Source organism: Ascaphus truei, chromosome 9 (assembly GCF_040206685.1).
Source record: "Ascaphus truei isolate aAscTru1 chromosome 9, aAscTru1.hap1, whole genome shotgun sequence".
In the NCBI taxonomy this organism is placed as follows: Eukaryota; Metazoa; Chordata; class Amphibia; order Anura; family Ascaphidae; genus Ascaphus; species Ascaphus truei.
In genome coordinates, this window is record NC_134491.1 from 48247602 (window position 1) to 48259206 (window position 11605).

General features: G+C 57.7%; 2 protein-coding genes across 2 annotated transcripts; one reads left to right on the top strand and one right to left on the bottom strand.

Annotated features, from left to right (window-relative positions):
- Window positions 1-568: 568 nt before the first annotated feature.
- Window positions 569-6075, bottom strand: SLIRP (SRA stem-loop interacting RNA binding protein). The gene is made up of 4 exons (XM_075614649.1): window positions 5935-6075; window positions 2368-2426; window positions 1916-2023; window positions 569-739 (listed from the first exon to the last, which is right to left on the bottom strand). The coding sequence occupies exons 1-4, from the start codon at window positions 6002-6004 to the stop codon at window positions 629-631; spliced, it is 348 nt and encodes a 115-aa protein (XP_075470764.1). The 5' UTR covers window positions 6005-6075; the 3' UTR covers window positions 569-628.
- Window positions 6073-11218, top strand: ALKBH1 (alkB homolog 1, histone H2A dioxygenase). The gene is made up of 6 exons (XM_075614648.1): window positions 6073-6300; window positions 6873-6981; window positions 8188-8350; window positions 8766-8856; window positions 9366-9559; window positions 10723-11218. The coding sequence occupies exons 1-6, from the start codon at window positions 6088-6090 to the stop codon at window positions 11183-11185; spliced, it is 1233 nt and encodes a 410-aa protein (XP_075470763.1). The 5' UTR covers window positions 6073-6087; the 3' UTR covers window positions 11186-11218.
- Window positions 11219-11605: the final 387 nt, after the last annotated feature.

The window sequence follows — 11605 nt, forward strand, 5'->3', positions numbered from 1 at the left end:
GCCTCACAGTGCTCATTTGCATGTCATTTCCCAAAATCCCTGGCTGCAGAAGCACTGTATGCTAAGAGATGTCCTGTCAGACGTGATTGTGCTCACGTGTGATTTTTATACTTTATTAATGGGCCATTTGAAACCTTTCACATACTGGGAGTTGCAAGTCCCTCTGGCAGTGAAAAGGTTAAAGCTGTGATTATGCCGAGTGCTGCTCGGCGGCAGCGCTTTTCTGTGACGTCAGCCTGCGCTGCCGCCGAGCAGCATCTTGATTACACCCGGAGAGAGGGCAGAGGCGGGTCACCCTCATTGGCTGAATCGCTCACGTGACACGGCTGTCGCCTGAAAAAAAAAACCATTTTGAAGTCTCCAGCCCCCGCTTCGCAGTATGGCGCGCCGCGACCGTCGCCATGGGATTATAAGCACTTTAATAGGATTTATGATACCTGTTTTGGTGCCGCTACATGCGACGCCGCGTGCGTTTTTAGGTATAATCACAGCCTAAGTGCTCTGTCCCCCACCCGGCTCTGTCCCCCACCCGGCTCTGTCTCCCTCCCTCACAATTAAGAGAAGGACGTTTGTGTTCCGTGTTTATTTAAAGTTTTTACAGCCGCTGAACAATAAAACAGTCTGCGCGTCAGCTCCCGCTCTCGCTGCTCCCGCCGCTGCTCCCGCTCCCGCCGCTCCAGCTCCCGCTCCCTTGTCTGTTCGAGTTTCCCAGCAGGCGTCTGTTCTGCTGAACTTGGAGCTGGAAAGCAATTCAAACCTGGTTAATGGCGTTCCCGAGCTCGGTGCACATGTAACTTACTGTTTGATCCCTTTACAGACACGGGGAACTTTCCTTCACCATAGGGACTGTTCACTTTTCTGCTCACTTTATTTTCACTATTCCTAAACAGCCCAAAAACTCAATTAATAGCGCTCAGACCCTCATTAGTGACATTAATAAGCCTCGGAAGTTGAGGATAAGACCCTGTGTATGGAAAACATTGTGGCTGGCGAGTTAGAGAAATGAGACTGTGCCGTGGGAGGCGCCACGTGACACTGCTGCAGGCGACGGACCTTTATACGTTATAAGGTTGGTACCTGTTTTAAAGAGCGTCACACGGAGGAGCGCGCTTTCACAATGTGCGGTATTAGGGGGAACAGCTCTATATGGGGCACATGTCCAGCGGAGAACATCCAAGTGTTTGCTGCAGACACCTGACTTAATGTGTGGTGTATAACAGCGGTGCGTGCTCAACTCTAGTCCTCAAGCCCCCCAACAAGTCCGATTAGAAGGCGCTCTCTGCTTGAGCAGGCTTTTTAATTAGATTTATGCTTGAATACATTTTTGTTATTTTTCCAGTTCTCTTTTTCATTTTGCTGTGTTCTTAGTCCTCTCTACACTTTTATCTCTGCTTGAGTACAGGTAGCGCAACCATATTCTAGATATATTTAAATGTTGAACGTTGGCGATACAATTGGTTGATTGGAATTTAGAGCAGCAACCTACTCAATCACCAGTTATACATACAGTATTTAAACCAAGCGGTCTCAAATGCCTACCTCATGCTATTGTCAGCTCTGGGGACCCCAGATCCCAAAATGCTTAGTTTAAATTTCTCTGGGGGAAACAAAATGGCTGCCAAATCCTGTACCAATCGGTTATTGGTTGTGGCTTCTTATTGGACAGCATTTAAATTCCCTTAAAAAAAAAAAGTAATTCTCAGGAACCCGAGTGGTCCACAGAGCTGAAATAGCAGTGCTCCAGTTTCCATCCTGTAAAAAAAAGAAAAGTTAGGGGTAGTTAACTGCCTTGCTAGTCACACACTTTGAATTTGTAAGCTCCCTTGCTACACCCTAATGTTGCTGAAACAAGCTGGTGGAATACAGAATTTTGGGCCCAGGGCCTCTCCTCCAGCGTGTCCCAGGCTGCCTTCACCTTAGCTCCTTCCAGCAGGTGCATGTCTTTCTGCAGGGCGTTCAGCAACCCTTCTTCTGATGAAAAAGCCACCCAACAAAATCCACGATGGAAGCCGGTCTCCTTGTCCTACAGACACAAAACACACATTACCTGTCAGTGCACAACACAGAGACAGAGAAACACTTGTGGGGGCAGCCTGGGATCTATGCAACTAATTCATGATTGTTCAATCTGCTCTTGGGTTTGCACAGTGTACAAAAGAATGTGTTTATATCATGCACTGCAGCACCTGTTCCTATTATTTGTTCTAATTATTGTAGTCTTGCTGCAGGAGTTGTTACCTGTGCTGAAACAATGATATCCTGAAAACCTGACCTGTTGGTAGCCCTTGAGGATTGGAGTTGGCTACCTCTGCTTTACACACATCGCCCCCTAACCCTTGTACATGGTGGGCTGCATCGGATACTCACAAATGGCAGAAGACATTTCTTTATCGTCCCAAACTGTGAAAAATATTCCTTCAGCTCTCCTAAGAACAGGAAGTGAAAGGAGAACAGTCAGAGAGGGCACAGGGGGGGGAAGCGACGACAGCCAGAGAGGGCACGGGGGGGGAGCGACGACAGCCAGAGAGGGCACGGGGGGGGAGCGACGACAGCCAGAGAGGGCACGGGGGGGGAGCGACGACAGCCAGAGAGGGCACGGGGGGAGCGACGACAGCCAGAGAGGGCACGGGGGGAGCGACGACAGCCAGAGAGGGCACGGGGGGAGCGACGACAGCCAGAGAGGGCACGGGGGGAGCGACGACAGCCAGAGAGGGCACGGGGGGAGCGACGACAGCCAGAGAGGGCACGGGGGGAGCGACGACAGCCAGAGAGGGCACGGGGGGAGCGACGACAGCCAGAGAGGGCACGGGGGGAGCGACGACAGCCAGAGAGGGCACGGGGGGAGCGACGACAGCCAGAGAGGGCACGGGGGGAGCGACGACAGCCAGAGAGGGCACGGGGGGAGCGACGACAGCCAGAGAGGGCACGGGGGGGGGGGGGGAAAGCGACGACAGCCAGAGAGGGCACGGGGGGGGGGGAAAGCGACGACAGCCAGAGAGGGCACGGGGGGGGAGCGACGACAGCCGGGGGGGGAGGGGGAGCGACGACAGCCAGTGAGGGCACGGGGGGGGAGTGACGACAGCCGAGAGGGCACCGACGACAGCCAGAGAGGGCACCGGGGGGGAGTGACGACAGCCGAGAGGGCACCGACGACAGCAAGAGAGGGCACCGGGGGAGGGAGCGACGACAGCCAGAGAGGGCACGGGGGGGGAGCGACGACAGCCAGAGAGGGCATGGGGGGGGAGCGACGACAGCCAGAGAGGGCACGGGGGGGGGAGCGACGACAGCCAGAGAGGGCACGGGGGGGAGCGACGACAGCAAGAGAGGGCACGGGGGGGGAGCGACGACAGCCAGAGAGGGCACGGGGGGGGGGAGCGACGACAGCCAGAGAGGGCACGGGGGGGGAGCGACGACAGCCAGAGAGGGCACGGGGGGGGAGCGACGACAGCCAGAGAGGGCACGGGGGGGGGAGCGACGACAGCCAGAGAGGGCACGGGGGGGAGCGACGACAGCCAGAGAGGGCACGGGGGGGAGCGACGACAGCCAGAGAGGGCACGGGGGGGAGCGACGACAGCCAGAGAGGGCACGGGGGGGAGCGACGACAGCCAGAGAGGGCACGGGGTGGGGGGGAGCGACGACAGCCAGAGAGGGCACGGGGGGGGAGCGACGACAGCCAGAGAGGGCACGGGGGGGGAGCAACGACAGCCAGAGAGGGCGCGGGGGGAGCGACGACAGCCAGAGAGGGCACGGGGGGGGGGGGGGATGGACGACAGCCAGAGAGGGCGCGGGGGGGGAGCGACGACAGCCAGAGAGGGCGCGGGGGGGGGGGGGGGAGCGACGACAACCAGAGAGGGCACCGGGGGGGGGGGGGGGAGGAGTGACGACAGCCAGAGAGGGCACGGGGGGGGGGAGCGACGACAGCCAGAGAGGGCACGGGGGGGAGCGACGATAGCCAGAGAGGGCACGGGGGGGGGAGGAGCGACGACAGCCAGAGAGGGCACGGAGGGGGGGGGGGGAGCGACGACAGCCAGAGAGGGCACGGAGGGGGGGGGGGGGAGCGACGACAGCCAGAGAGGGCGCGGGGGGGGGAGCGACGACAACCAGAGAGGGCACCGGGGGGGGGGGAGGAGTGACGACAGCCAGTGAGGGCACGGGGGGGGGGAGCGACGACAGCCAGAGAGGGCACGGGGGGGAGCGACGATAGCCAGAGAGGGCACGGGGGGGGGAGGAGCGACGACAGCCAGAGAGGGCACGGAGGGGGGGGGGGGAGCGACGACAGCCAGAGAGGGCACGGGGGGGAGCGACGACAGCCAGAGAGGGCACGGGGGGGAGCGACGACAGCCAGAGAGGGCACGGGGGGGGGGGGGGGAGCGACGACAGCCAGAGAGGGCACCAGGGGAGGGAGCGACGACAGCCAGAGAGGGCACCGGGGGAGGGAGCGACGACAGCCAGAGAGGGCACCGGGGGAGGGAGCGACGACAGCCAGAGAGGGCACCGGGGGAGGGAGCGACGACAGCCAGAGAGGGCACGGGGGGGAGGAGCGACGACGACAGCCAGAGAGGGCACGGGGGGGAGGAGTGACGACAGCCAGAGAGGGCACGGAGGGAGGGAGCGACGACAGCCATAGAGGGCACGGAGGGAGGGAGCGACGACAGCCAGAGAGGGCACGGGGGGGGAGCGACGACAGCCAGAGAGGGCACGGGGGGTGGGGGGGCGACGACAGCCAGAGAGGGCACGGGGGGGGGGGGAGCGACGACAGCCAGAGAGGGCACGGGGGGGAGCGACGAGAGCCAGAGAGGGCACGGGGTGGTGGGGAGCGACGACAGCCAGAGAGGGCACGGGGGGGAGCGACGACAGCCAGAGAGGGCACGGGGGGGGAGCGACGACAGCCAGAGAGGGCACGGGGGGGAGCGACGACAGCCAGAGAGGGCACGGGGGGGGGGCGACGACAGCCAGAGAGGGTACGGGGGGGGGAGCGACGACAGCCAGAGAGGGCACCGGGGGGGGCGACGACAGCCAGAGAGGGCATGGGGGGGAGCGACGACACGGGGGGAGCGACGACACGGGGGGAGCGACGACACGGGGGGGAGCGACGACAGCCAGAGAGGGCACGGGGGGGAGCGACGACAGCCAGAGAGGGCACGGGGGGGAGCGACGACAGCCAGAGAGGGCACGGGGGGGAGCGACGACAACCAGAGAGGGCACGGGGGGGGAGCGACGACAGCCAGAGAGGGCACGGGGGGGGAGCGACGACAGCCAGAGAGGGCACGGGGGGGGAGCGACGACAGCCAGAGAGGGCACGGGGGGGAGCGACGACAGCCAGAGAGGGCACGGGGGGGAGCGACGACAGCCAGAGAGGGCACGGGGGGGGGCGACGACAGCCAGAGAGGGTACGGGGGGGGGGAGCGACGACAGCCAGAGAGGGCACCGGGGGGGGGGGAGCGACGACAGCCAGAGAGGGCACCGGGGGGGGCGACGACAGCCAGAGAGGGCATGGGGGGGAGCGACGACACGGGGGGAGCGACGACAGCCAGAGAGGGCACGGGGGGGAGCGACGACAGCCAGAGAGGGCACGGGGGGAGCGACGACAGCCAGAGAGGGCACGGGGGGGGACCGACAGTCAGAGGGGGGGACCGACAGTCAGAGGGGGGGACGGATTGGGCACCTTATCGGGGTTCTTCCCCTGATTAAATTGACAGAATGTAAACAGACCTAAGGATTACAAATCCTGCTGCCCCCAGCCAGCGCTAAAGGCAAAACACGCAGGATCCAGCCTGCGCCGAGCAGTAATAGTACTGCCCACGTGTGGCATTGAGAATCCATTACCACCTCTCCAACCAAGAGCTCACACTCAAACAGGAAGCTCTGAGTGGGGACAGCAGCGACCATGTGCGCCAACCACACTATACGCCCCCCCCCCCCCACTCCACTCACTGCTCGCCACGGTCCACGGTACCCTAGACACGAAAAGCTCGAACACCTTCTTAGCTGCTGGCGTCGCCATCTTGGATAATCTGACCTCTAACCCGTGCTTGACCTCTCACCCCAGCGGTGACGTAGGGACCGAAAAGAGGTGGGTACCTCAAGATGGCGGTGCTGTACGGAATCCGAGGCAAGATGGCGGCGCCCACTGAAGGGGTGAGGAAGATGGCGGCGCCCAGTGAGGGGATGAGGAAGATGGCGGCCCGTGGGCTGGAGCACGGGGAGGACGCTTTCAGGAAACTTTTCCGTTTCTATAAGAGCAGGAACCCGCCGGCCGAGCTGTGCGGGGTGATAGAGTTCAGTAGCGGGCACCCGAGAGTGAGTGAGGCAGAGTGTGAGTGAGAGAGTAAGTGATTTAGTGTGAATGAGTGATTCAGTGTGTGTGGGAGGTAGTGAGTGATGCAGTGTGTGTGAGAGGGAGTGAGTGATGCAGTGTGTGTGTGTGTGTGTGTGAGAGGGAGTGAGTGATGCAGTGTGTGTGTGTGAGAGGGAGTGAGTGATGCAGTGTGTGTGAGAGGGAGTGAGTGATGCAGTGTGTGATGGAGTGAGTGATGCAGTGTGTGTGTGAGAGTGAATGAGTGAGGGAGTGATGCAGTGTGTGTTAGAGGGAGTGAGTGATGCAGTGTGTGTGTGTGTGAGAGGGAGTGAGTGATGCAGTGTGTGTGAGAGGGAGGGAGTGATGCAGAGGGTGTGAGTGATGCAGTGTGAGAGGGAGTGAGTGATGCAGTGTGTGTGAGAGGGAGTGAGTGATGCAGTGTGAGAGGGAGTGAGTGATGCATTGTGTGAGTGAGTGAGTGGGTGATTCAGTGAGAGTGAGTGATGCAGAGTGAGGGATTGTGTGTGTGTGGTTGCAGTGTTGGGTGGGGGTTAATCTGTTCCCCTCCCCCTAGATACAGAGCGCTGCGCTGAGTGTCGGTTCCCTTGGTGATCAGGATGCCAGCAGAGCCGGGTTACTGCCGACGCACCAGTGGAAGACGTATGGACTGGAGGGGTATCCAGGTACCGGGTCCCGCTGCTGCTTTCCTGCCCGTGTCATACCCGTGTCATACCCGATCACAGGCTGATTCAGTGCCAAACCCATATCTGTTATGATTGCTTATTTATAAAGCGCCAACGTGTTGTGCGGCGCGGTACAATGGGGTGGGAGGTAACAGGAGTTAAATTAACAGAATGACAGAAAATAAGAAGGAACAAGCACACGAATATAGAAGGTCACACGGGCCTCACCGCCAGGGCTTACAATCTACAGGGAGTAAGGGGCAAAATTGCAAGAGCCAGGTGTCTGCACCTTGTGGGACTGTGTGTCAGCATGCAGTTTGGGGTGTGGCTGTCAGGGGGAGTAAGATAGCATGGGGTTTGGTCCAGCCATACAGCTGGTACTACTTGGCCTGGTGGGGGGGTCCAGATGTCCATAATGAGGTGAGTTTTCAGGGAGATTAATATTTGGAAAGCTGGGGGAGAGTCTGATTGTGCCTGGGAGGCAATTTCAGAGCGAGGGGGCAGCGCGGGCGGGGGAGAGGTGGCTGTCGCGGGGTGGAATGGCGAGTCTTTAGAGAAGTGTAGAGGGCTTTGTGTGTCAGATGATTTAAAATCTAATGATAAAGGCCATGGTGAGCCAGTGTACGTATGTGCATAGTGGAGCGGTGGGTGAGGTAGACGAGTCTGGCAGCAGTTTGGATGGGTTGGAGTTGGGGCGTGTGGATGTGGGTAATGCCCGCTAGGCAGAAGTTGCCGTAGTCAAGGCGGGATATGATGAGTGAATTAGGTTTTTCGTTGCATTATGAGTGAGAGGGATGTTTCGTAGTGTGGGATTGACTGAGATAAGCTACATGTAGCAGTGGGACATCCAGGAGGAGATGGTGGAGTGACAGTTGTTGATGGGATGAGAGGTCAGGGCAGGAGCGGTAAATTTTTGTCAGATCCACTTGCAGGCTAATGCAGGCCAACCCGAAGCATATTCCATTCTGATGCCAAGTCCACACCAACACACAACCGATGTCTAACCCACATCCCTACAATGCCAAACTTGCATGCCCTGCCAATCAAATTTGAGCACCAGAGATGGAGGGAAGAATTGTGTCCCTTCAAACTACGAGAGTAATAACAATAAGAGTAATGTAATGCTGCTCTGTGAATTGCCATGAGCCTGTAGGGATGGGGTGCCAGGGTGTGTCATCTGCCCACTGTATCTCCTGACCCTTGCAGGGTTTCTCTTTATCTCGAACCCCTTCCTGCCCGGCTGGCAGCATCGCTGGGTGAGGCAGTGTCTGAAACTGTACCCCCGGAAACCCAACATCTGCAACCTGGATCTGCACATGAGCCCGGAGCAGACGTCCAACCTGTGGGAGAGCAGCCAGGATCAGCTCAGGTGAGGGTGGACAGCCTGGGGACCCCCCCCCCCCCACATCAGGACACCTTCTCATTAGTGTTCTCGAGCCAGTGGAATCGGGCAGAACCTGCAGTACTGATCCGACACACACAATATGTGCATTCCCATTCACCCAGATTAAAGTCCAAGCCAAAATAATGGTGGGTTCTGGTGTTTTTTGCTGATTGATAATATTAAGTTAACAGAGCATAACAATTCTATGTACTTTGGATGTCAAATGAGAAAGTGATTGTTGCAAACATAGAATAGTATGTAATTACAGATCCTCTCTGTATTGTACACGGAGAGGTAGATATAGTTCCTAGGACACGTGACTCCTTGTCACACTGTGTCACTCAGCGTGTCCGGTTGGGTGGGCTTGGAAGAGTCTGCTGACCCCTTCTCCCCTCCCCAGAAAAAAATCCTTGGGAAGGAGAGCTCAGAAGAGCCTGCTGGAGAGTCTTCGCTGGGTAACACTCGGCTATCACTATAACTGGGACACCAAGGTACTGTGACAGCCAGGGGAGGGGACCCAAGGTATTGTGACAGCCGGGGGGTGGGGACCAAGGTACTGTGACAGCCGGGGGGGGGGGACACACCAAGGTACTTTGACAGCTGGGGGGGGGGGGGGGCCCAAGGTACTGTGACAGCGGGGGGGAACACCAAGGTACTGTGACAGCCGGGGGGGCACCAAGGTACTGTGACAGCCCCGGGGGGGACCACCAAGGTACTGTGACAGCTGGGGGGGACCACCAAGGTACTGTGACAGCTGGGGGGGACCACCAAGGTACTGTGACAGCTGGGGGGGACCCCAAGGTACTGTGACAGCTGGGGGGGAACACCAAGGTACTGTGACAGCCGGGGGGGACGACACACCAAGGTACTGTGACAGCCGGGGGGGACCCCCAGGAGCTCGCTAAGGAGGGGGCTGTGTCATTAAGGCGTGGTGACGGGTGTAGGCTCTGTGCTGGTGTTGCAGGGGTCTCTCTCACGCTATAATACTCTGTCCCCGCAGAAGTACTCCCAGGATCATTGCTCCACGTTCCCCCCGGACCTGGCGGAACTCTCTCGCTGTGTGTCGCGAGCCTGCGGCTTCCAGGCCTTCAAACCTGAGGCCGCCATCCTCAACTACTATCACCTGGACTCCTCGCTGGGCATCCACGTGGACGAGTCCGAGCTGGACCACCAAAGCCCACTGCTGTCCTTCAGGTGACCGCCACAGATATGCATACATGCACACGGATATATATATGCAGTGGTCGACAAATCACCAAAAAATCTACTCGCCACCTAGTACCACACGTGTGCTGCTTGGGCCAATAGGAGCTCGCCACAATGTTAAATCCACTCGCCCGGGGCGTGCAAATGTATAGGTTTGTCGAACACTGTATATATGTATGGCATATAGACAGGCATTGTGTGTGTGTGTGTGGTGTGTGTGGTCACAAGACTTTGATCATTGCAGTTAATGACACCCTGTGTGCTGTCTGTAACACACATTGTAGAATTTCTCAGAATACAGAATCATTTTTCTGCTCCAGTTTGTTATAAATCAGCTAGAATCACTTCTAGTTTTTAGATGAATCTCTTTGAAAGGAAATCCAGTTTACAATGAATTAAGTATTTACAATTACGATGTTTAACTGAGTGAATTATCAGGATTAGTTTGTATTTCTTGAAAGATATACTAGTTGGTTTTAACAACATTGTCACAGAGGAAGTTGTGTCATTTCCTTGATGCAAATTTTCACTTTATCACATGTCTGAGAGATACACAATTTTGTGTGTGTGTGTCTCTCTCTGTCATATGGCAGCGGTGCACAAACTTCCTCCGCCCGCCCTACCTGCTCCCTCCTCGGTCGCCCCCCCCCCCCCCTGCGGCTAATGATGCGTCATGCGGGTTCATGTGACGTCACATCTCCACGGCAACGGGTGTCATTTGTTGTCAGACGCGTGACCAGAGCCTGGTAATTAAGTTTAGAGAGGCCTCGCGCTCTCAGCGTGGGGCCTTTGTAATCGTTGCGCCCCCCTTCTCCCCCTGAAATGGTGTGCCGCCTTTTCTCTGTAAGATAAAGAAAAGAGAGCAAAAATGTGCAAGAGATTTCAAGCATTGCTACATGCAATGCGACACTTCTACTATATATGTACACATACACGTGTGTGCATGCAAATATATATATGTTTACTACCGTGATGGTCGCACACACACATGCACACACACTTGCCAGTAAACACAGACTTCTGGACACTATATAAGTGGTGACATTAATGCCTACTTTTCTTTTTATCCATCTCCCCTACATGTCCCACTCTTCCTCCTCTCTCTCCTTTCTGGCTTCCTTGCTTCCTCTTGCTCTCTTTACGTCTCCCAGCTTCGGGCAGTCCTGCATCTTCCTGCTTGGAGGGCTGAGCAGGGAAGTGGCCCCCACCCCCATGCTGATGCACAGCGGTGACATCATGGTGATGTCAGGTCCTAGCCGCCTGTTGTACCACGCCGTTCCGCGGATACTACCCTTCCCGGGAGGGGACACGTTACCCCCCTGCCTCTCCGTGCCTCCCTGCGGGGACCCCACTGCACCCCCTCTCCCGGAGCCCTGTGCCTCCCAAGACTGGGAGGTGTGTGCACCTTACCTGCGGGGGTCTCGCATCAATATGACTGTGAGACAAGTGCTGGAGGAGGGGGGCAGCTTCCTGCCAGGGTTGAACCATGTGGTAGAAGGAGCGCTGCCAGCTGAGGGGGGCTCTTATCACCATGACGATGGTGAGATGCCTGCAGAAGAGGGGGACAGGGGAGACCTGCTGCCCAAACGCATCAAGACCAATCAGGGCAGCTGAATCTCCTGGAGAGGGGTATTTATATTGGGGGGGGGGAGGGATACTGTTTTATTTTATTCGAGCCTAATAAATACAGCTTTGTCTGTTGATTTCACTTCTGCTCTTGTCATTGTGACTCATCACCACGAAACTCCACAAAATAGTTTTATTGTGGGAGGGAGGGAGGGAGGGAGGGAGGGAGACCTTCATTCAAAATAATAAGTGTGAGGTACGGTAACGAGGTCCCCGGTGGCGAATATTCTCAGCTACACTTTATTGCTCCTCCTGAGTGCAGCGTTCCCCCTCCGGTGGTAGCAGCTCAGACTGCACCTTACCTGCAACAAAAAGCTGTTCAGAGGATGTGTTTCAGAACTGCAATGGGGAGGGGGAAGGGGTTCTGCGGGGGTGGAGGGGGAAGGGGTTCTGTGGCGGAGGGGGAAG